We start from the raw sequence: 21,427 nt of genomic DNA on the forward strand, positions 1-21,427 counted from the left end.
CACACACACACACACACTCTTATTCTCTCTTGTTTTCTCTGGCCCTCTCTCTTCCCCCTGTGAATCAGTGTGCATTTGCATATGCCAGATGTCGTATTTGTCATTGTAATCTCAACTCTGGCTCTACTTGACTGAGCAGAAACAGTCTGTCCTCGTGTACACCAGCCATAGGATTCCTCTGCTGCTTATTCCCTGCTGATTCTAGAAATCTTCAAAATCATGACATTTTAGTCATGTTTCTGGATTTTTGCCTAACCTTAACCAGCCATATCTGTCATAGAGATAAAGGGATGTCTGTGGTCTGTGGTGTGTAGATAAGTACATCCTTAAAATTAGGACATTTGGCCCTCTGAAGGAGATGTGGTCAGACTCAGCACTAGCAAGGAGGGAGGACTCTGATCCGAGAGGCCTACTGGCTGGTTGGCTTGCTAGAGGCTGGCTGGGCAGCTGGCTGGCTGGAGGCTATCTGACTGGCTGGAGGCTGGTTGGCTGGAGGCTGGGTGGCTGGCTGGCTGGCTTGCCGATGGCTGGCTGGCTGGCTGGCTGTCTGCCTGGGGGCTGGCTGGCTGACTGGCTGGAGGCTGGCTGGCTGGCTGGCTGGCTGGCAGGAGGCTGGCTAGCTGGCTGGCTGGAGGCTGTAGCATGTTTATCCAAGGAGGTACTTGTGCTGTGTCCATGTCTCTGATGTGCTGACGGTACTGACCCCAGTCACACAGCATTATACCTCCTCAGCACTGCACTGCAAGCCAGGGGGGCCAAGACACACACACACACACACCCACAAACGCACAGTCACAAACACACACACACAAACAAACGCACAGTCACACACACAAACACATGCACACCGGGTTTGGTAGGTTACTTACTAAATGTAATCTGTTACAGTTACTAGTAACTTGTCCAAAATTGTCACGAGTAACCTAACTTTTGGATTATCCAAACTCAGTAACGTAATCTAATTACTTTCAGTTACTTTTAGATTACTTTCTCTTAAGAAGCATACAAAGAAGACAAAAATGTATATTACCAATTGAACCACATCTTTTTAAGCAATAAGGCACGAGGGGTTGTGGTATATGGCCAATATATGCACTTATGCACCACGCAACGCGGAGTGCCTGGATACAGCCCTTAGCCGTGGTATATTGGCCATATACCACAAACCCCCGAGGTGCCTTATTGCTATTATAAACTGCTTACCAACCTAATTAACCAACCTAATTAGAGCATTACAAATTCATGTTTTGTCATAACCATGGTATACAGTCTAATATACCACGGCCTTCAGCTAATCAGCATTCAGGGCTCAAATCACCCAGTTTATAATACCATATAAATCAATGTTAGAGTTTACATAGCTGGCCATAAATGGATGTTGCATTTTACTTTATGGGTTGGTTATGTAGGCTTGAGTGAGAAAGTTACAGACCCACTAATATCATACCCCCAAGACATGCTAACCTCTCGTCATTACAATATCAGGGGAGGTCAGCATTTTTTTTTTTTGGGGGGGGGGTGATATTTATGACTCTGTAACTTTCTCACTCATCATTATTCACAATTCATTCAGGATTACCCCGTAATCCCGGTAGTGTAACATTTGATAAAATAATTTGTGAATTTCAACAGGTTCATATATTAATATAGTATGCTGATTTGTTATTATGCATGCCGGCATTCTGGGATTAGGGGAGTGTGTACTTGCGTTTTGCCCTGTCTGCTCATGCTCAAACCATTCTGATGCACTGTGAGAGGTAGGGATGCTTTTTCTGTCATCTTCAGAAAAGTTTGATTCCTTTAATCACAAAGTCATGACACACAGTGTTTTGTTCATGAAAAATTGTGGATATTTAGATATTTAGAGTTTATTTAGAGTTCTGAATTCAACATGGGGTTACTAGCTAGCTAACATATTGTATGTGAAAACGATGGTTAGCTCCTTGACTGAACCCAGTCCTTTGTATTGTGTGTCTGTTGTAGAAAGAGGCGATGATTGGCAGGACATATTTGTGCTCTACAAATGTATTTTCTTTTGGATGTAGGTATGTGGTTTTAACTACAGTGCATTCAGAAAGTATCCAGAACCCTTTACTTTTTCCACATTTTGTTACGTTACAGACTTATTGTAAAATGTATTAAATAAAAAATGTTCCCCATCAATCTATACCCAATACCCCATAATGACAAAGCCAAAACAGGGTTTTAGAATTTTTTTCAAATGTATAAAAAAAAAAATGTAGGTATTCAGACCCTTTGCTGTGAGACTCTAAATTTAGCTCAGGTGTGTCCTGTTTCCATTGATCATCCTTGAGATGTTTCGACAACTTTATTGGAGTCCACCTGTGGTAAATTCAATTAATTGGACATGATTTGGAAAGGCACACACCTGTCTATATAAGGTCCTACAGATGAGTGCTATTTTTTATTTGAAAAATATATGCCGTAACCTGCATTTGCTATAGGACTGTTGTTTAAGTTTTTGTTGGTGAAACTTTGATACCTCCATAATTTGCAGCTGTTTAAGTACATCAAAAGTGCTTAAAGTTTGAGCATGTGATGTCGGTTTTTTTTTATCAGCAGGAATTAGATTGAGCAATAAAAGCCTCTCTCGTGTTCTTCTTAAATTTAACTTGTTGTTGACAGTATGGACCACAATACCATGGAGATTAGAAGGGAGGAACGTTATTCCATAGACTGGGCTCCGCACTATGCAGCTGTTGCAAGAGCGCATTTTGTCACTGACTGTCCACTGGATGCAGAAACAATGATTGATAGGCAGCTTAAACTACCACATTATGTAAGGCACAAATAGCTAAATGAGAGAGCAGCAGTGTGATTCACATCAATGCGCTATGTAGATAACAATAATATGTGATATCCACTAGGCCACACCACTGCTGTTGTCCTTACCTCCAAGCGTTTAGTGAAAAGGGATAATCTTCAGATGTAGACAGCATTCACACCATTGGAAGACATACACTATATGGCCAAAAGTATTCGGAGACCCCATCAAATTAGTGGATTTGACTATTTCAGCCACATTCATGACAGTACATTACAGTATATTACAGTATTTTACTACATTACACTACATTACACTACACAAATAATACACAAATAATAACCAGCCAGCTGGAACCCTATTTGACCACAAACACATGCATGCCCTGGCCACTGAGGTAACTACTAGAGAATGGGCATTTCTCCAGAGCTCTTTACGCTAGCATACATACAGAGCTAGTGAGGGCAGGCAGAGTAGAATCACTCTTGTTGATTCTATGGACAGAGGCCATGGAAGCCCTCTCAAGGGAAGTGATCACGGTCAGTCAGGTGGAATGGGGGCTCTGACCCCTCTGATTCTGATGAGGTGTATTTTGATTTGAACATTTTAACACCCCTCCCCGTAGAGGGAATTGGCTCAGATTACAGTGGTTTGCGCCAGACTGTATTAAAACAGATGGTTTCGGGACACTAAATCTGTGCGTGTGTGTGTATTTTTAAACAAAATACATTCATAGCTGTTTATTTTGGTCCATATATTTGGGTGTATAAGCCATCAACCGTATGATAGGTCCAACAGTCAATTTCATGCTCTTGTAAAGGTCTGGGTTGGGGTTCAGACCCAGGGCCTCAAGCTTAATGATGAGCTTGGAAGGTGATGAATGCTGAGCTATAGTCAATGAACAGCATTCTGACATAGGTATTCCTCTTTGTCCAGATGGGACAGTGTGCAGTGCGATGGCGATTGCATCGTCTGTGGGTCTATTGGGGTCGGTAAGCAAATTGAAGTGGGTCTAGGGTGTCAGGTAGAGGTGATGTGATCCTTAACTAGCCTCTCAAAGAACTTCATGATGACAGAAGTGAGTGCTACGGTGCTATAGTCATTTAGTTCAGTTACCTTTGCTTTCTTGGGTACAGGAACAATGGTGGACATCTTGAAGCATGTGGGGACAGCAGACTGGGATAGGGAGAGAGTGAGTATGTCCGTAAACACTCCAACCAGCTGGTCTGCGCATGCTCTGAGGATGCGGCTAGGGTTGCTGTCTGGGACGACAGCCTTGCAAGGGTAAACACACTTAAATGTCTTCCTCACGTTGGTCACGGAGAAGGAGAGCCCACAGTCCTTGGTAGCAGGCTGCGTCGGTGGCACTGTGTTATTCTCAAAGTGGGCGAAGAAGGAGTTTAGCTTGTCCCAAAGCAAGACGTCAATGTCCGTGACGTGGCTGGTTTTCCATTTGTAGTCCGTGATTGTCTGTAGACCCTGCAACATACGTCTTGTGTCTGAGCCGTTGAATTGCGACTCCACTTTGTCTCTATACTGATGTTTTGCCTGTTTGATTACCTTGCGGAGGGAATAACTTCACTGTTTACATTCTGCCATATTCCCAGTCACTTTGCCATGGTTAAATGCGGTGGTTCGCGCTTTCAGTTTTGCGTGAATGCTGCCATCTATCCATGGTTTCTGGTTAGGATAGGTTTTAATAGTCACAGTGGGTACAAAGTCTCCTATACACTTCCTGATAAACTCAGTCACAGTATCAGTATAGTCTTCAAAGTTATTATTGGAGGCTATATCCCAGTCTTCGAGATCAGAACAATCTTGAAGCATGGATTCCGATTGGTCAGACCAGCGTTGAATAGTCCTTAGCACGGGTACATCCTGTTTCAGTTTCTGCCTATAGGAAGGGAGGAGTGCAATGAAGTCATGGTCAGATTTGCCGAAAGGAGGGCGAGGGAGGACCTTATAGGCATCCCGGAAGTTGGAGTAGCAGTGGTCAAGTACTACAGTCAATATGTTGATAGAACTTCGGCATCCTTTTTCTCAAAATTGCTTTGTTAAAATCCCCAGCTACAATACATGCGGCCTCAGGATATGTGGTTTCCAGTTTGCATAATGTCCAGTGAAGTTCTTTGAGGGCCGTTATGGTATCGGCTTGAGGGGGAATATACACGGCTGTAACTATAACCGAAGAGAATTATCTTGGGAGATAATACAGACGACATTTGATTGTGAGGTATTCTATGTCGGGTGAACAAAAGGACTTGAGTTTCTGTATGTTATCACAATCACACCATGAGTCGTTAATCTTGAAACATACACCCCAACCCTTCCTCTTCCCAGAGAGATATGTATTCTTGTATAAATTCACGTGAGAGTGGATTCCCCTTAGCAGGGTGTTTCCCTAAGGCTTGCACATTTCAGTTTTTGCCCTAGCACTTACACAACTGATTCTCATCAAAGGCTTGATTACGAGTCTGATGCTTTGTTAGTGCTCGGGAAATATCTAAAATGTGCACCCCTTGGGTCACCAGGACCAGGATTCAGAAACACTGCCTTAGCATTTTAGCACTTTCAACTCTGTTCCTTTTTGTTGTCCTTTCTCTTCGGAAAATCTTCATTGCTGCCTGGGTGGCAGAGTTACACTGACATTTACATTAATTAGGAACAGAGCTTTCCTCTCATGATGTCATAGCCTAGGCGATAGAATGTTATCTTCCAGGATTTCTTATGCCGTGTTTCCCCTGTTTTAACTGCTGTTACCTCTGTGTTTTAACTGCTGTTTCCTCTGTGTTTTAACTGCTGTTACCTCTGTGTTTTAACTGCTGTTACCTCTGTGTTTTAACTGCTGTTTCCTCTGTGTTTTAACTGCTGTTACCTCTGTGTTTTAACTGCTGTTACCTCTGTGTTTTAACTGCTGTTACCTCTGTGTTTTAACTGCTGTTACCTCTGTGTTTTAACTGCTGTTTCCTCTGTGTTTTAACTGCTGTTTTAACTGCTGTTACCTCTGTGTTTTAACTGCTGTTACCTCTGTGTTTTAACTGCTGTTACCTCTGTGTTTTAACTGCTGTTACCTCTGTGTTTTAACTGCTGTTTCCTCTGTGTTTTAACTGCTGTTACCTCTGTGTTTTAACTGCTGTTACCTCTGTGTTTTAACTGCTGTTTTAACTGCTGTTACCTCTGTGTTTTAACTGCTGTTTCCTCTGTGTTTTAACTGCTGTTACCTCTGTGTTTTAACTGCTGTTACCTCTGTGTTTTAACTGCTGTTTCCTCTGTGTTTTAACTGCTGTTACCTCTGTGTTTTAACTGATGTTTCCTCTGTGTTTTAACTGCTGTTACCTCTGTGTTTTAACTGCTGTTTCCTCTGTGTTTTAACTGCTGTTTCCTCTGTGTTTTAACTGCTGTTTCCTCTGTGTTTTAACTGCTGTTTCCTCTGTGTTTTAACTGCTGTTTCCTCTGTGTTTTAACTGCTGTTTCCTCTGTGTTTTAACTGCTGTTTCCTCTGTGTTTTAACTGCTGTTACCTCTGTGTTTTAAGTGCTGTTTTAAGTGCTGTTTCCTCTGTGTTTTAACTGCTGTTACCTCTGTGTTTTAGCTGCTGTTTCCCCTATGTTTTAACTGCTGTTACCTCTGTGTTTTAAGTGCTGTTTCCCCTATGTTTTAACTGCTGTTACCTCTGTGTTTTAACTGCTGTTACCTCTGTGTTTTAACTGCTGTTTCCCCTATGTTTTAACTGCTGTTACCTCTGTGTTTTAACTGCTGTTACCTCTGTGTTTTAACTGCTGTTTCCTCTGTGTTTTAACTGCTGTTTCCTCTGTGTTGTAAGTGCTGTTACCTCTGTGTTTTAACTGCTGTTACCTCTGTGTTTTAACGGCTGTTTTAACTGCTGTTACCTCTGTGTTTTAACTGCTGTTTTAACTGCTGTTACCTCTGTGTTTTAACTGCTGTTACCTCTGTGTTTTAACTGCTGTTTCCTCTGTGTTTTAACTGCTGTTTCCTCTGTGTTTTAAGCGCTGTTTCCTCTGTGTTTTAACTGCTGTTTCCTCTGTGTTTTAACTGCTGTTTCCTCTGTGTTTTAACTGCTGTTTCCTCTGTGTTTTAACTGCTGTTTCCTCTGTGTTTTAAGCGCTGTTTCCTCTGTGTTTTAAGTGCTGTTACCTCTGTGTTTTTACTGCTGTTTCCTCTGTGTTTTAACTGCTGTTTCCTCTGTGTTTTAACTGCTGTTTCCTCTGTGTTTTAACTGCTGTTTCCTCTGTGTTTTAACAGCTGTTTCCTCTGTGTTTTTACTGCTGTTTCCTCTGTGTTTTAACTGCTGTTTCCCCTGTGTTTTAACTGCTGTTTCCTCTGTGTTTTAAGTGCTGTTACCTCTGTGTTTTAAGTGCTGTTTCCTCTGTGTTTTAAGTGCTGTTACCTCTGTGTTTTTACTGCTGTTACCTCTGTGTTTTAAGTGCTGTTTCCTCTGTGTTTTAACTGCTGTTTTTACACAGGCTTTTCCTTTTGTTTTCTTCCTCTCCTCTTGACAGTTTGTGTGCTGTACACTCAAGGAATCTCCAACAGGGAATGGAGAGAGGTGAGTTGAGGTGAGGGGGGAGAGGGTCCAAGGCTCTGTGAGTATTGCCTCACTCATTTTAAATCAATACAAACCAGTGGCTGTTCCTCCTTCTCTCTTTCATTCTAGTTTAGTCGGACAGAGGTGATAGACAACACACTGAATCCAGACTTTGTCCGTAAATTCCTCCTGGACTACTTCTTTGAGGAGAGGCAGAATCTCCGCTTTGACCTGTGAGTATGCACGTGTGTGTGTGTCTTGTTTAGAGAGGGTGAGTTAGTGAGGTGAGTTCGTGTGTGTACATGAGCATGCGTGGTTGAGAGAGAATGGTGCTGCGTGTGAGTCTGTAAGCACAAGTTGAGTTACGAATAAAGTATTTATAAAGTGAGAGAAGGGAGATGTAAGTGTTCACCTTTTAAATAAATAAAAATTCATAAGAATTTTGAAAACATTTCTTTATGAATTCCCCTTGTTAATAAGATGTTTTGTAACGTAATACGGTCATGGGGCAAAAGCTAAAAAAGGTTGATATTGAAATACTCATTTTTTGGAATTCATAAATATATGCCAGTTAAATTGTGGTCTTATCTCAGAGCACATCATATGGTTTAGAATAACACCATTGGTCATTCTATACACTATGTATGTCACATAGTGTATGCTATAGCTTGGAAAATAAACATGTGGGTGACAACATCATGCTGCTTGTCTCCAACATGAGGACGGTTTTCCACAGGAAATGTAGTCTGCTTCATGTTTGGTTTCCGTGCCGCAGTATAGCTGAGTGCCTGCCCTAGTGTTGAGTTGAAGAGACTATGAGTAAGTGTGTGTTAAGTTTCAGAGACAGAGCGTGAGGGTGTGTGTGTGTGTGTTTGGGTTAGGAAGGGGGAGTTAGTGAGGATGATGGAGTGTGTGTTGGTAGCTTAGCAGATTCTATTGTCAGTGTGTGAGCATCAGGCTGTATGACAATCTACACTGATGGCCCTCTAATGGCTCTCAGCAAAGAGTGGTTGCCGAGGCGCTCTCACACACTCCCGTCACGCATGCAGGCACGCACACACATACACACACGTACACACTCACACATGTAGACACACACACATACATGCACACACACACATACAGCTTCCCCCTACACACATAAGCCGCCCGAAGGCATCCTCTCTGACAAATATATATGTGTACTTTTTCCCTTGTCATTATATGAATAATTTATGACGATTTGTGAGTGACCGAGGCAAAGACGAATAGTACATTAGGTACACCTGTTCATTCTGCCATCGACGGGCCCGGTCGCGTAACAATGTTCCCTAGTCTTATGGAATTACATCTGTACCAACATAGTACTGAATCATCTCTCTCAGCTGTGACATGGCACCTTGTCTGTAGAGACAATTATACACACCATCACACATGCACACACGTGCGGAGGCGCACGTACAGGCACACACAAACACATGCGTGCACTCATGCACAGAAACAGGCACACGTAAAGTGAAAACACCTGAGCAATGGATTAAGGAAGGGATATACTGTACTAGAATACAATGGGTTTCTTTTTGAAAAGCAGGTGGATACATTTCAGCACACAAGTAGTTTTTTATAGTTTTATGGAGAAGCTACGTTCTTTTCAATGTCTGTTTTTTTATAACCGTCTGGTTGTTTATAACCATCTGGTTAGATGAGACTAAAATTGAGCTTTTTGGCCATCAAGGAAAATGCTATGTCTGGCGCAAACCTAACACTCTCATCACCCCAAGAAAATCATCCCCACAGTGAAGCATGGTGGTGGCAGCATCATGCTGTGGGTTGCTTGTCTGGGAAACTGGTCTGGGACTGGGAAACTGGTCAGAATAGAAGAAATTATGGATGGAGCTAAATACAGGGAAATTCTTGAGGGAAACCTGTTTCAGTCTTCAAGAGATTTGAGACTGGGACGGAGGTTCACCTTCCAGCAGGACAATGACCCTAAGCATACTGATAAAGCAACACTCAAGTGTTTTAAGGGGAAACATTTAAATGTCTTGGAAGGGCCTAGTCAAAGCCCATACCTCAATCCAATTGAGAATCTGTGGTATGACTTAAAGATTGCTGTACACCAGCGGAACCAATCCAACTTGAAGGAAGTTTTGCTTTGAAGAATGGGCAACAATCCCAGTGGCTAGATGTGCCAAGCTTATAGAGACATACCCCAAGGGACTTGCAACTGTAATTGCTGCAAAAGTTGGCTCTACAATGTATTGACTTGTGGGGGGGGGGGGGGGGGTGAATAGTTATGCACACTCAAGGTTTCAATATTTTGCATCATCAAAGTGGTAGGCATGTTGTGTATATCAAATGATGCAAACCCTCAAAAAATCTATTTAAATTCCAGGTTATAAGGCAACAAAATTGGTAACATGCCAAGGGGGGTGAATACTTTCGCAAGTCACTGTAATTGTCATAAATAATTGATTTTGAAAGGCTGGTGGAACCGTTCATAGAGGGTTAGAGGATGAAAGGGTTCTTGGTATAATCCTTCATAGAGGATTTTAAGAATAACCCTTCATAGAGAGTTCTAGATAGAACCATTCACAGGGGGTTCTATGAAGATCCCTACATAAAGTATTGTAGGTAGAACCCTCCACATAGGGTTCTACCTACCACCAAAAAGGGTTCTACCTAAAACTCTCTACGAAGGGTACAAACTGAAAAACCCTACATGGTTCAACTTACCAGATTTTTTCTCTAAGAGTGTTGTAAGAACATTTATACTCAATAAAGTAGCTGTCAGCAAAGTCAGAGTTAGTAATGGGGGAAAAAAGTCAAGTGTGAGTGTTAGTTCACGAAAGGTCATTCTAATAAAAAAGATATATATATTCTTTACTAGTTTTTTATTATGTGTCGTTTCCTGTTTCTCTCCAGGTATGACCTCGACTCGAAAAGCGACAACCTGTCTAAACATGTGAGTTGCCTTTTTCCTCTCCTGTATAACCACTCTGTCTGTTCAGTAATTCTCTCATAGGACAAATACAGATAGTCTCTGGAACTCCTTCCAGTCCCAAACCATATCACAGACATGATGCCAGGTGATGCTAAGACCAAACTGCTAGTCTCTGGCTAGGCTACCACTGTAGTTCTATGGTGGCCGTGACTTTATCAAGAGCTCCTCTCTCCATCCGTCCACACATCCAGCAGAATAGCCCCAGCTCCCCTCGAAGCCCCCAGGCTAACACTGAAAGCACTGAGCACACAGAGTCACTCTCAGTATGATGACTGAGGACGCTTGGATGCTCCCTGTCGCCACTGCAGATGTGGGGGATTGGAGATATGGCACGCAGCGTTAGCTTGGCTTCCATTGTGTCTATCCACGTTTCCACGTTCTCTCCATCCTAGCTGCCTGCCCGCCCACCCACGGCGCTAAAAATAAATGCGAACTGAAAACGCGTAAAAGTACAATATCTCTCTTGGCAGCATCCACCGATGCGAAGACGGGGATGGTAGGGAGACCCATCACAGCAGATGTTTTTCCCTGGCCATATTGTTTCCATACCTCCAGCTGATTGGACTGGGGAACGCTGACCACGTTTCACGGATAGAGAACAATAATGCACAATTAACTAGTCTTTATGTTGTTTTCTAATATGTCATGTAACTCCCTGACCATACATTTCAGATCAACCTATTGGTTGAACCACTTTGTCATCTGATGGTTTTTAGGGCTTTGGTAGGCTAGCAAAGACTTGGCCTATTCTCCAGAGGTTTGCTGGTCTGTTGTGTTCAGTACAAACCTGCCCCTCTCTGCCTCTAGTGGAAAGCTTATCCCACGGCCAGCCCATCCTGCATATCATATTAGTGACAACACAGACCCCCAGGAGTTCTAAAATCTGCACTGAAGGAGGAATGGCTTTTTTCCACTCTCTCTCTCTCTCTCTCTCTCTCTCTCGCTCTCTCTCTCTCTCTCTCTCTCTCTGTCTCTCTGTCTCTCTGTCTCGCTCTCTCTCTCGCTCTCTCTCTCCCTCTCTCTCTCTCTGTCTCTCTCTCTCTCTCTGTCTCCCTCTCTCTCTCTGTCTCTCGCTCTCTCTCTCACTCTCTGTCTCTGTCTCACTCTCACTCTCACTCTCTCTCTATCTAGCTCTCTCCGAAGAAGAAGATAGTTTTTGTCATTTTTAGCAAGAGGCCCTGACTGTACGGTGGGACGGGGAGGGGAGGAGCGATCATCACCGACCGGCAGAATAGATCCTAGGAGCAGCTTTCTGCCCGCTGGACCAAACACAGCTCATCTGTCAAGTGCATTTATTCTACACAAAGCAGAGCAGAGCCATCCAGACCCAGTAGCACTGCATGTTACAAGTCCTCACTCCTCAGTCTCATACACACAGCTAGTTTCATTTCATGGCCCCAACCCAAAGGCCATGCAAACAACACCATGCACACAAAACACTACTACCATCTCTACTTGTGTTGCCAAGCAACCATGGCATAATTGGCAGAGAAGTGCCAGAAAGTCCAATGCGCTGTGTATTATGCAAATGGTCAAAGCCATGTAGAGTTACATGTAGGCAACATGGCCCAGTTGGTTAGGGCATGGTTGAGGCGCTTACAGGACTAAGTTTTAGGGTTGATTCTCCCTGTATGTTACCTGTATGTGTTATTTATATGTTACCTGTATGTTACAATACCTGTATGTGTTACCTGTATGTTACAATACCTGTATGTGTTACCTGTATGTGTTACCTATATGTGTTATTTATATGTTACCTGTATGTGTTACCTGTATGTGTTATTTATATGTTACCTGTATGTTACAATACCTGTATGTGTTACCTGTATGTTACAATACCTGTATGTGTTACCTGTATGTGTTACCTGTATGTGTTATTTATATGTTACCTGTATGTGTTACCTGTATGTGTTACCTGTATGTGTTATTTATATGTTACCTGTATGTGTTACCTGTATGTGTTATTTATATGTTACCTGTATGTGTTACCTGTATGTGTTATTTATATGTTACCTGTATATGTTACCTGTATGTGTTACCTGTATGTGTTATTTATATGTTACCTGTATGTGTTACCTGTATGTGTTATTTATATGTTACCTGTATGTGTTACCTGTATGTGTTATTTATATGTTACCTGTATGTGTTACCTGTATGTGTTACCTGTATGTGTTATTTATATGTTACCTGTATGTGTTACCTGTATGTGTTATTTATATGTTACCTGTATATGTTACCTGTATGTGTTACCTGTATGTGTTATTTATATGTTACCTGTATGTGTTACCTGTATGTGTTACCTGTATGTGTACCTGTATGTGTTACCTGTATGTGTTACCTGTATGTGTACCTGTATGTGTTACCTGTATGTGTTACCTGTATGTGTTACCTGTATGTGTTACCTGTATGTGTACCTGTATGTGTTACCTGTATGTGTTACCTGTATGTTACCTGTATGTGTTACCTGTATGTGTTACCTGTATGTGTTACCTGTATGTGTTACCTGTATGTGTTACCTGTATGTGTTACCTATATGTGCTATTTATATGTTACCTGTATGTGTTACCTATATGTGCTATTTATATGTTACCTGTATGTTACAATACCTGTATGTGTTATTTATATGTTACCTGTATGTGTTACCTGTATGTGTTACCTATATGTGCTATTTATATGTTACCTGTATGTGTTACCTATATGTGTTACCTATATGTGCTATTTATATGTTACCTGTATGTGTTACCTATATGTGTTACCTATATGTGCTATTTATATGTTACCTGTGTGTTACCTGTATGTGTTACCTGTATGTGTTACCTATATGTGCTATTTATATGTTACCTGTGTGTTACCTGTATGTGTTACCTGTATGTGTTACCTATATGTGCTATTTATGTGTTACCTGTGTGTTACCTGTATGTGTTACCTGTATGTGTTACCTATATGTGCTATTTATATGTTACCTGTGTGTTACCTGTATGTGTTACCTGTATGTGCTATTTATATGTTACCTGTGTGTTACCTGTATGTGTTACCTATATGTGTTACCTATATGTGCTATTTATATGTTACCTGTATGTGTTACCTGTATGTGCTACCTGTATGTGTTACCTGTATGTGTTACCTATATGTGCTATTTATATGTTACCTGTGTGTTACCTGTATGTTACCTGTATGTGTTACCTGTATGTGTTACCTATATGTGCTATTTATATGTTACCTGTGTGTTACCTGTATGTTACAATACCTGTATGTGTTACCTGTATGTGTTACCTGTATGTTACCTGTATGTGTTATTTATATGTTACCTGTATGTTACAATACCTGTATGTGTTACCTATATGTGTTATTTATATGTTACCTGTATGTGTTACCTGTATGTGTTATTTATATGTTACCTGTATGTTACAATACCTGTATGTGTTACCTGTATGTTACAATACCTGTATGTTACCTATATGTTACCTGTATGTGTTACCTGTATGTGTTACCTGTATGTTACCTATATGTTACTTGTATGTGTTACCTATATGTTACCTGTGTGTTACCTGTATGTTACAATACCTGTATGTGTTACCTGTATGTGTTACCTGTATGTTACCTGTATGTGTTACCTGTGTGTTACCTGTATGTTACAATACCTGCATGTGTTACCTGTATGTTACAATACCTGCATGTGTTACATGTATGTTACAATACCTGTATGTGTTATTTATATGTTACCTGTACGTGTTACCTATGTGTTACGTGTATGTTACAATACCTGTATGTGTTACCTGTATGTTACCTATATGTTACTTGTATGTGTTCCCTATATGTTATTTATATGTTACCTGTATGTGTTACCTGTATGTTACAATACCTGTATGTGTTACCTGTATGTTACAATACCTGTATGTGTTACCTGTGTGTTACCTGTATGTTACAATACCTGTATGTGTTACCTGTGTGTTACCTGTATGTTACAATACCTGTATGTGTTACCTGTGTGTTACCTGTATGTTCCAATACCTGTATGTGTTACCTATATGTTACTTGTATGTGTTCCCTATATGTTATTTATATGTTACCTGTATGTGTTATCTGTATGTTACCTGTATGTATTACCTGTATGTTACCTGTATGTGTTACCTGTATGTTACCTGTGTGTGTTACCTGTATGTGTTACCTGTATGTTACCTGTATGTGTTACCTGTATGTGTTACCTGTATGTTACCTGTATGTGTACCTGTATGTGTACCTGTATGTGTTACCTGTATGTTACAATACCTGTATGTGTTACATGTATGTGTTACCTGTATGTTACCTGTATGTGTTACCTGTATGTGTTACCTGTATGTTACCTGTATGTGTTACCTGTATGTGTTACCTGTATGTTACCTGTATGTGTTACCTGTATGTTACCTGTATGTGTTACCTGTATGTGTTACCTGTATGTGTTACCTGTATGTTACCTGTATGTGTTACCTCTATGTGTTACCTGTATGTTACCTGTATGTGTTACCTGTATGTGTTACCTGTATGTGTTACCTGTATGTTACCTATATGTTACCTGTATGTGTTACCTGTATGTTACCTGTATGTGTTACCTGTATGTGTTACCTGTATGTTACCTATATGTTACCTGTATGTGTTACCTGTATGTTTACCTGTATGTGTTACCTGTATGTGTTACCTGTATGTTACCTGTATGTGTTACCTGTATGTGTTACCTGTATGTTACCTGTATGTGTTACCTGTATGTGTTACATGTATGTGTTACCTGTATGTGTTACCTGTATGTTACCTGTATGTGTTACCTGTATGTGTTACCTGTATGTGTTACCTGTATGTTACCTGTATGTGTTACCTGTATGTGTTACATGTATGTGTTACCTGTATGTGTTACCTGTATGTTACCTGTATGTGTTACCTGTATGTGTTACCTGTATGTTACCTGTATGTGTTACCTGTATGTGTTACCTGTATGTTACCTGTATGTGTTACCTGTATGTTACCTGTATGTGTTACCTGTATGTTACCTGTATGTGTTACCTGTATGTTACCTGTATGTGTTACCTGTATGTGTTACCTGTATGTTACCTGTATGTGTACCTGTATGTGTACCTGTATGTGTTACCTGTATGTTACAATACCTGTATGTGTTACATGTATGTGTTACCTGTATGTGTTACCTGTATGTTACCTGTATGTGTTACCTGTATGTGTTACCTGTATGTTACCTGTATGTTACCTGTATGTGTTACCTGTATGTTACCTGTATGTGTTACCTGTATGTTACCTATATGTTACCTGTATGTGTTACCTGTATGTTACCTGTATGTGTTACCTGTATGTGTACCTGTATGTGTACCTGTATGTGTTACCTGTATGTGTTACCTGTATGTGTTACCTGTATGTTACCTATATGTTACCTGTATGTGTTACTGTATGTTACCTGTATGTGTTACCTGTATGTGTTACCTGTATGTTACCTATATGTTACCTGTATGTGTTACCTGTATGTTACCTGTATGTGTTACCTGTATGTGTACCTGTATGTGTACCTGTATGTGTTACTGTATGTTACCTGTATGTGTTACCTGTATGTGTTACCTGTATGTGTTACCTGTATGTGTTACCTGTATGTACCTGTATGTGTTACCTGTATGTGTTACCTGTATGTGTTACCTGTATGTGTTACCTGTATGTGACCTGTATGTTACCTGTATGTTACCTGTATGTGTTACCTGTATGTGTTACCTGTATGTTACCTGTATGTGTTACCTGTATGTGTTACCTGTATGTTACCTGTATGTGTTACCTGTATGTGTTACCTGTATGTTACCTATATGTTACCTGTATGTGTTACCTGTATGTTACCTGTATGTGTTACCTGTATGTGTTACCTGTATGTTACCTGTATGTGTTACCTGTATGTTACCTGTATGTGTTACCTGTATGTGTTACATGTATGTGTTACCTGTATGTGTTACCTGTATGTTACCTGTATGTGTTACCTGTATGTGTTACCTGTATGTGTTACCTGTATGTGTTACCTGTATGTTACCTGTATGTGTTACCTGTATGTGTTACATGTATGTGTTACCTGTATGTGTTACCTGTATGTTACCTGTATGTGTTACCTGTATGTGTTACCTGTATGTGTTACCTGTATGTGACCTGTATGTGTTACATGTATGTGTTACCTGTATGTGTTACCTGTATGTTACCTGTATGTGTTACCTGTATGTGTTACCTGTATGTGTTATCTGTATGTTACCTGTACGTGTTACCTGTGTGTTACCTGTATGTGTTACCTGCATGTGTTATCTGTATGTTACCTGTACGTGTTACCTGTGTGTTACCTGTATGTTACAATACCTGTATGTGTTACCTGTATGTTACAATACCTGTATGTGTTACATGTATGTTGCCTATATGTTACTTGTATATGTTACCTTCACCTGTACAAACGCAAGTATAAACACCATGGGACCACGCAGCCGTCATACCGCTCAGGAAGGAGACCCGTTCTGTCTCCTAGAGATGAATATTCTTTGGTGCGAAAGGTACAAATCAATCCCAGAACAACAGAAATTACCTTGTGAAGATGCTGGAGGAAAGAGGTACAGAAGTATCTATATCCACAGTAAAACGAGTCCTATATCGACATAACCTGAAAGGCCGCTCAGCAAGGAAGAAGCCACTGCTCAAAAACCACCATAAAAAAGCCAGACTACGGTTTGCAACTGCACATGGGGACAAAGATTGTACTTTTTGGAGAAATGTCCTCTGGTCTGATGAAACAAAAATAGAACTGTTTGGCCATAATGACCATTGTTATGTTTGGAAGAAAAAGGGGGAGGCTTGCAAGCAGAAGAACACCATCCCAACCGTGAAGCACGGGGGTGGCAGCATCATGTTGTGGGGGTGCTTTGCTGCAGGAGGGACTGGTGCACTTCACAAAATAGATATATAAATAGAATCATGAGGTAGGAAAATTGTGGATATATTGAAGCAACATATCAGACATCAGTCAGGAAGTTAAAGCTTGTTCGCAAATGGGTCTTCCAAATGGACAATGACCCCAATCATCCTTCCAAAGTTGTAGCAAAATGGCTTAATGACAACAAAGTCAAGGTATTGGAGTGGCCATCACAAAGCCCTGACCACAATCCTATAGAAAATGTGTGGCCAGAACTGAAAAAGCGTGTGCGAGCAAGGAGGCCTACAAACCTGACTCAGTTACACAAGCTCTGTCAGGAGCTCTGTCACGAGTACTTCCGGCGCCGACAGAGATTGCCGCCTCGCTTCGCGTTCCTAGGAATGGGCCAAAAGTCACCCAACTTATTGTGGGAAGCTTATGGAAGGCTACCCGAAACATTTGACCCAAGTTAAACAATTTAAAGGCAACACTACCAAATACTAATTGAGTGTATATACACTTCTGACACACTGGGAATGTGATGAAAGAAATAAAAGCTGAAATAAATCGTTCTCTCTACTATTATTCTGACATGTCACATTCTTAAAATAAAGTGGTGATCCTAACTGACCTAAAATGGGGAATTTTTACTAGGATTATTTGTCAGGAATTGTGATAAACTGAGTTTAAATATATTTGGCTAAGGTGTATGTAAACTTCTGACAACTGTATATGTTACCTGTATGTTACCTGTACGTGTTACCTATGTTACCTCTTTGGACACTGTGTTAACTAACCTCCAGATGAGCTTCAATGCCATACAACTCTCCTTCTGTGGCCTCCAACTGCTCTTAAACGCAGGGGAAACTAAATGCATGCTATTCAACCGATCACTGCTCGCCCGTCCAGCATCACTACTCTGGACGGCTCTGACTTAGAATACGTGGACAACTACAAATACCTAGGTGTCTGGTTAGACTGTAAACCCTCCTTCCATACTCACATTAAGCCTCTCCAATCCAAAATTAAATCTAGAATTGGCTTCCTTTATCGCAACAAAGCATCCTTCACTCATGCTGCCAAACATACCCTTGTAAAACTGTCCATCCTACCGATCATCGACTTCGGTGATGTCATCTATAAAATAGCCTCCAACACTCTACTCAACAAACTGGATGCAGTATATCACAGTGCCATCCATTTTGTCACCAAAGCCCCATACACTTCCCACCATTGCGACCTGTACGCTCTCGTTGGTTGGCACTCGCTTCATACTCATCGCCGAACCCACTGGCTACAGGTTATCTACAAGTCTCTGCTAGGTAAAGCCCCGCCTTATCTCAGCTCACTGGTCACCATAGCAGCACCCACTCGTAGCATGCGCTCCAGCAGGTATATCTCACTGGTGAGGTGACAAATTCCCCTTTGGTCGCCTTTCCTTCCAGTTCTCTGCTGCCAATGACTGGAACGAACTGCAAAGATCTCTGAATCTGGAGACTCATATCTCCCTCACTAGTTTTAAGCACCAGCTGTCAGAGCAGCTCACAGATCACTGCACCTGTACATAGCCCATCTGTAAACAGCCCATCTATCTACCTACCTCATCCCCATACTGTATTTATTTACTTATCTTGCTCCTTTGCACCCCAGTATCTCTACTTGAACATTCATCTTCTGCACATTTTCCATTCCAGTGTTTAATTGCTATATTGTAATCACTTCGCCACCATGGCCTATTTATTGCCTTAACTCCCTTATCTTACCTCATTTGCACTCACTTTTTGTTTTCTTTTGTTCTACTGTATTATTAACTATGTTTTGTTTATTCCATGTGTAACTCTGTGTTGTTGTATGTGTCAAATTGCTATGCTTTATCTTGGCCAGGTCGCATTTGCAAATGAGAACTTGTTCTCAACCTGGTTAAATAAAGGTTAAATAAAAAAAAATAAAAAAATGTGTTACCTATATGTTAAAATATCTGTATGTTACTTGTATGTGTTACCTATGTGTTATCTATATGTTACCTGTATGTGTTACCTATGTGTTATCTATATGTTACTTGTATGTGTTACCTATGTGTTATCTATATGTTACCTGTATGTGTTACCTATGTGTTATCTATATGTTACCTGTATGTGTTACCTGTGTGTTATCTATATGTTACCTGTATGTGTTACCTATGTGTTATCTATATGTTACCTGTATGTGTTATCTATATGTTACCTGTATGTGTTAGCTATGTGTTACCTCAACAAACAAAAAAAGTTACCTATATGTTAAAATATCTGTATGTGCTACCTATGTGTTACCTGTATGTGTTACCTGTATGTGTTACCTGTATGTGTTACCTGTATGTTAAAATACCTGTATGTGTTATCTATATGTTACCTGTGTCGTGACTTTACTATCATTAAATTGAAGACTTAGTTTTTATCAAAGATTCTCTGTAATTAGTATTACGCAATCAACCTGATTAATCATGTAACTGTAATTAACTAGGAAGTCGGGGCACCAAGGAAAATATACAGATTACAAAGTTATCATTTCCTAAAATAACTTTTCAGATATTTTATATCTGATCAAATAGTCTTCTGATTAATGAATTATTTACTTTACCTCACGTTAGTCTCATTCCAAACGTTGTAAATTGTTGGTTATCTGTACGAACCCAGTCTTCACTATGAGTCATCCATACATCAATTGTCTTAAATAATTTATTTACTAACTAAGTAATTCACAGAAATGCATAAACAAACAAACAAAGTCAATATGGTTACAAGAAATGATAGGAGAATGTGCCCTAGTGGGCTAAACCGGCATCGCGGCTTGTTGGATAAAAGGAAAGTGGGGGTCAGATGAGAAGTCACTGCAGAGTTTATAATTATAACAATTGAAATGCTAATCCTTTGCACATGAACGCTCACTCCTTCGGGAACAATTGCAATCAATATATATATTTACGCTCAGTGTGTCGTCTTGATCGTTGGTGAAAAGTTTGTTTCTTTTGTAGAATTGTCCGTCTTTCTCGCTCTCTCTCTGTCATGGTTATAGTGGATGGTCAGAGTGACATTCATTCATTCGTTATAGAATGGATGTTTCGGCGGTTGTCGTTCTTCGTGTTCAATGATACCGGATTCCTAGCTGCAGACTAGTAATTAATATCAAAGACTTGTTCTTATTCTGTCAGTAACGATAGTCTAAGAGTTTAACCACGTGGTTAAAAGATTCAACAATGGTCTACAGCCTTTGTCCCCTCGTAATGGAGGAAAACATGGTCTAGTTGAGAATTTCTCAAAGTTGGGTTTTATTCGGAATTGCAGAAAAGGGGCTGTCCCAGGATGCCTGACCCTAACTGGGCTCAGGGGCGGTCCTCTGACTTAGTTCAACTCAAAAGGGAATTGGAGTTTCCTTCATTAAACAGTACAAAATCACATCACACAATTTTACCTACAGTCTCATACTCACTCATTCATCTTATACAACAATTAGATGTAAACCTCATATCGGAGGCTGTTATATAAACAGTGTTATGGTAATGTGGCCACACTGTCTCCCATGAGCTTCCCCAAGTTATAACAAACGGACAAGTTCGTAGCTGGATTATTCACCGATCTTTTATACCTTCACCGGAACATGAAATTTGTTCGGACCTCAAGTTCTGTGAGGTGGAAGAAATTCCTTTGTTTTCTATGAAAATTCACTCTATCTCTTATACTGTGTGGCCATGAGGCAGGGTCTTCTCCTCAGGAGTTTACGACCTCTCTCTGATATGTACCTATATGTGTTACCTACATGTTACCTATATGTGTTACCTATATGTTACCTGTATGTGTTACCTATATATGTTACCTATATGTTACCTATATGTGTTACCTATATGTGTTACCTATATGTTACCTGTATGTGTTACCTATATATGTTACCTATATGTTACCTATATGTTACCTATATGTTACCTATATGTTACCTGTATGTGTTACCTATATGTGTTACCTATATGTTACCTATATGTGTTACCTATATGTTACCTTTATGTGTTACCTGTATGTTACCTGTATGTGTTACCTATATGTTACCTATATGTGTTACCTGTATGTTACCTGTATGTGTTACCTATATGTGTTACCTATATGTGTTACCTATATGTGTTACCTATATGTGTTACCTATATGTTACCTATATGTGTTACCTATATGTGTTACCTATA

The 21,427-nt window shown here is 40.4% G+C and overlaps 1 protein-coding gene across 1 annotated transcript in view; it reads left to right on the forward strand.

Moving 5' to 3' along the window:
• Nucleotides 1–21,427, forward strand: part of LOC109867031 (copine-8-like) — a 75,768-nt gene that overhangs the window by 16,640 nt on the left and 37,701 nt on the right. The window contains exons 3-5 of the mRNA XM_031801092.1: nucleotides 7,305–7,351; nucleotides 7,460–7,563; nucleotides 10,235–10,274. Of these exons, the coding sequence (XP_031656952.1) occupies nucleotides 7,305–7,351; nucleotides 7,460–7,563; nucleotides 10,235–10,274 (191 nt within the window). The remainder of the gene's footprint in view (nucleotides 1–7,304; nucleotides 7,352–7,459; nucleotides 7,564–10,234; nucleotides 10,275–21,427) is intronic.

Source organism: Oncorhynchus kisutch, linkage group LG22 (genome assembly GCF_002021735.2).
Source record: "Oncorhynchus kisutch isolate 150728-3 linkage group LG22, Okis_V2, whole genome shotgun sequence".
Lineage (NCBI taxonomy): Eukaryota > Metazoa > Chordata > Actinopteri > Salmoniformes > Salmonidae > Oncorhynchus > Oncorhynchus kisutch.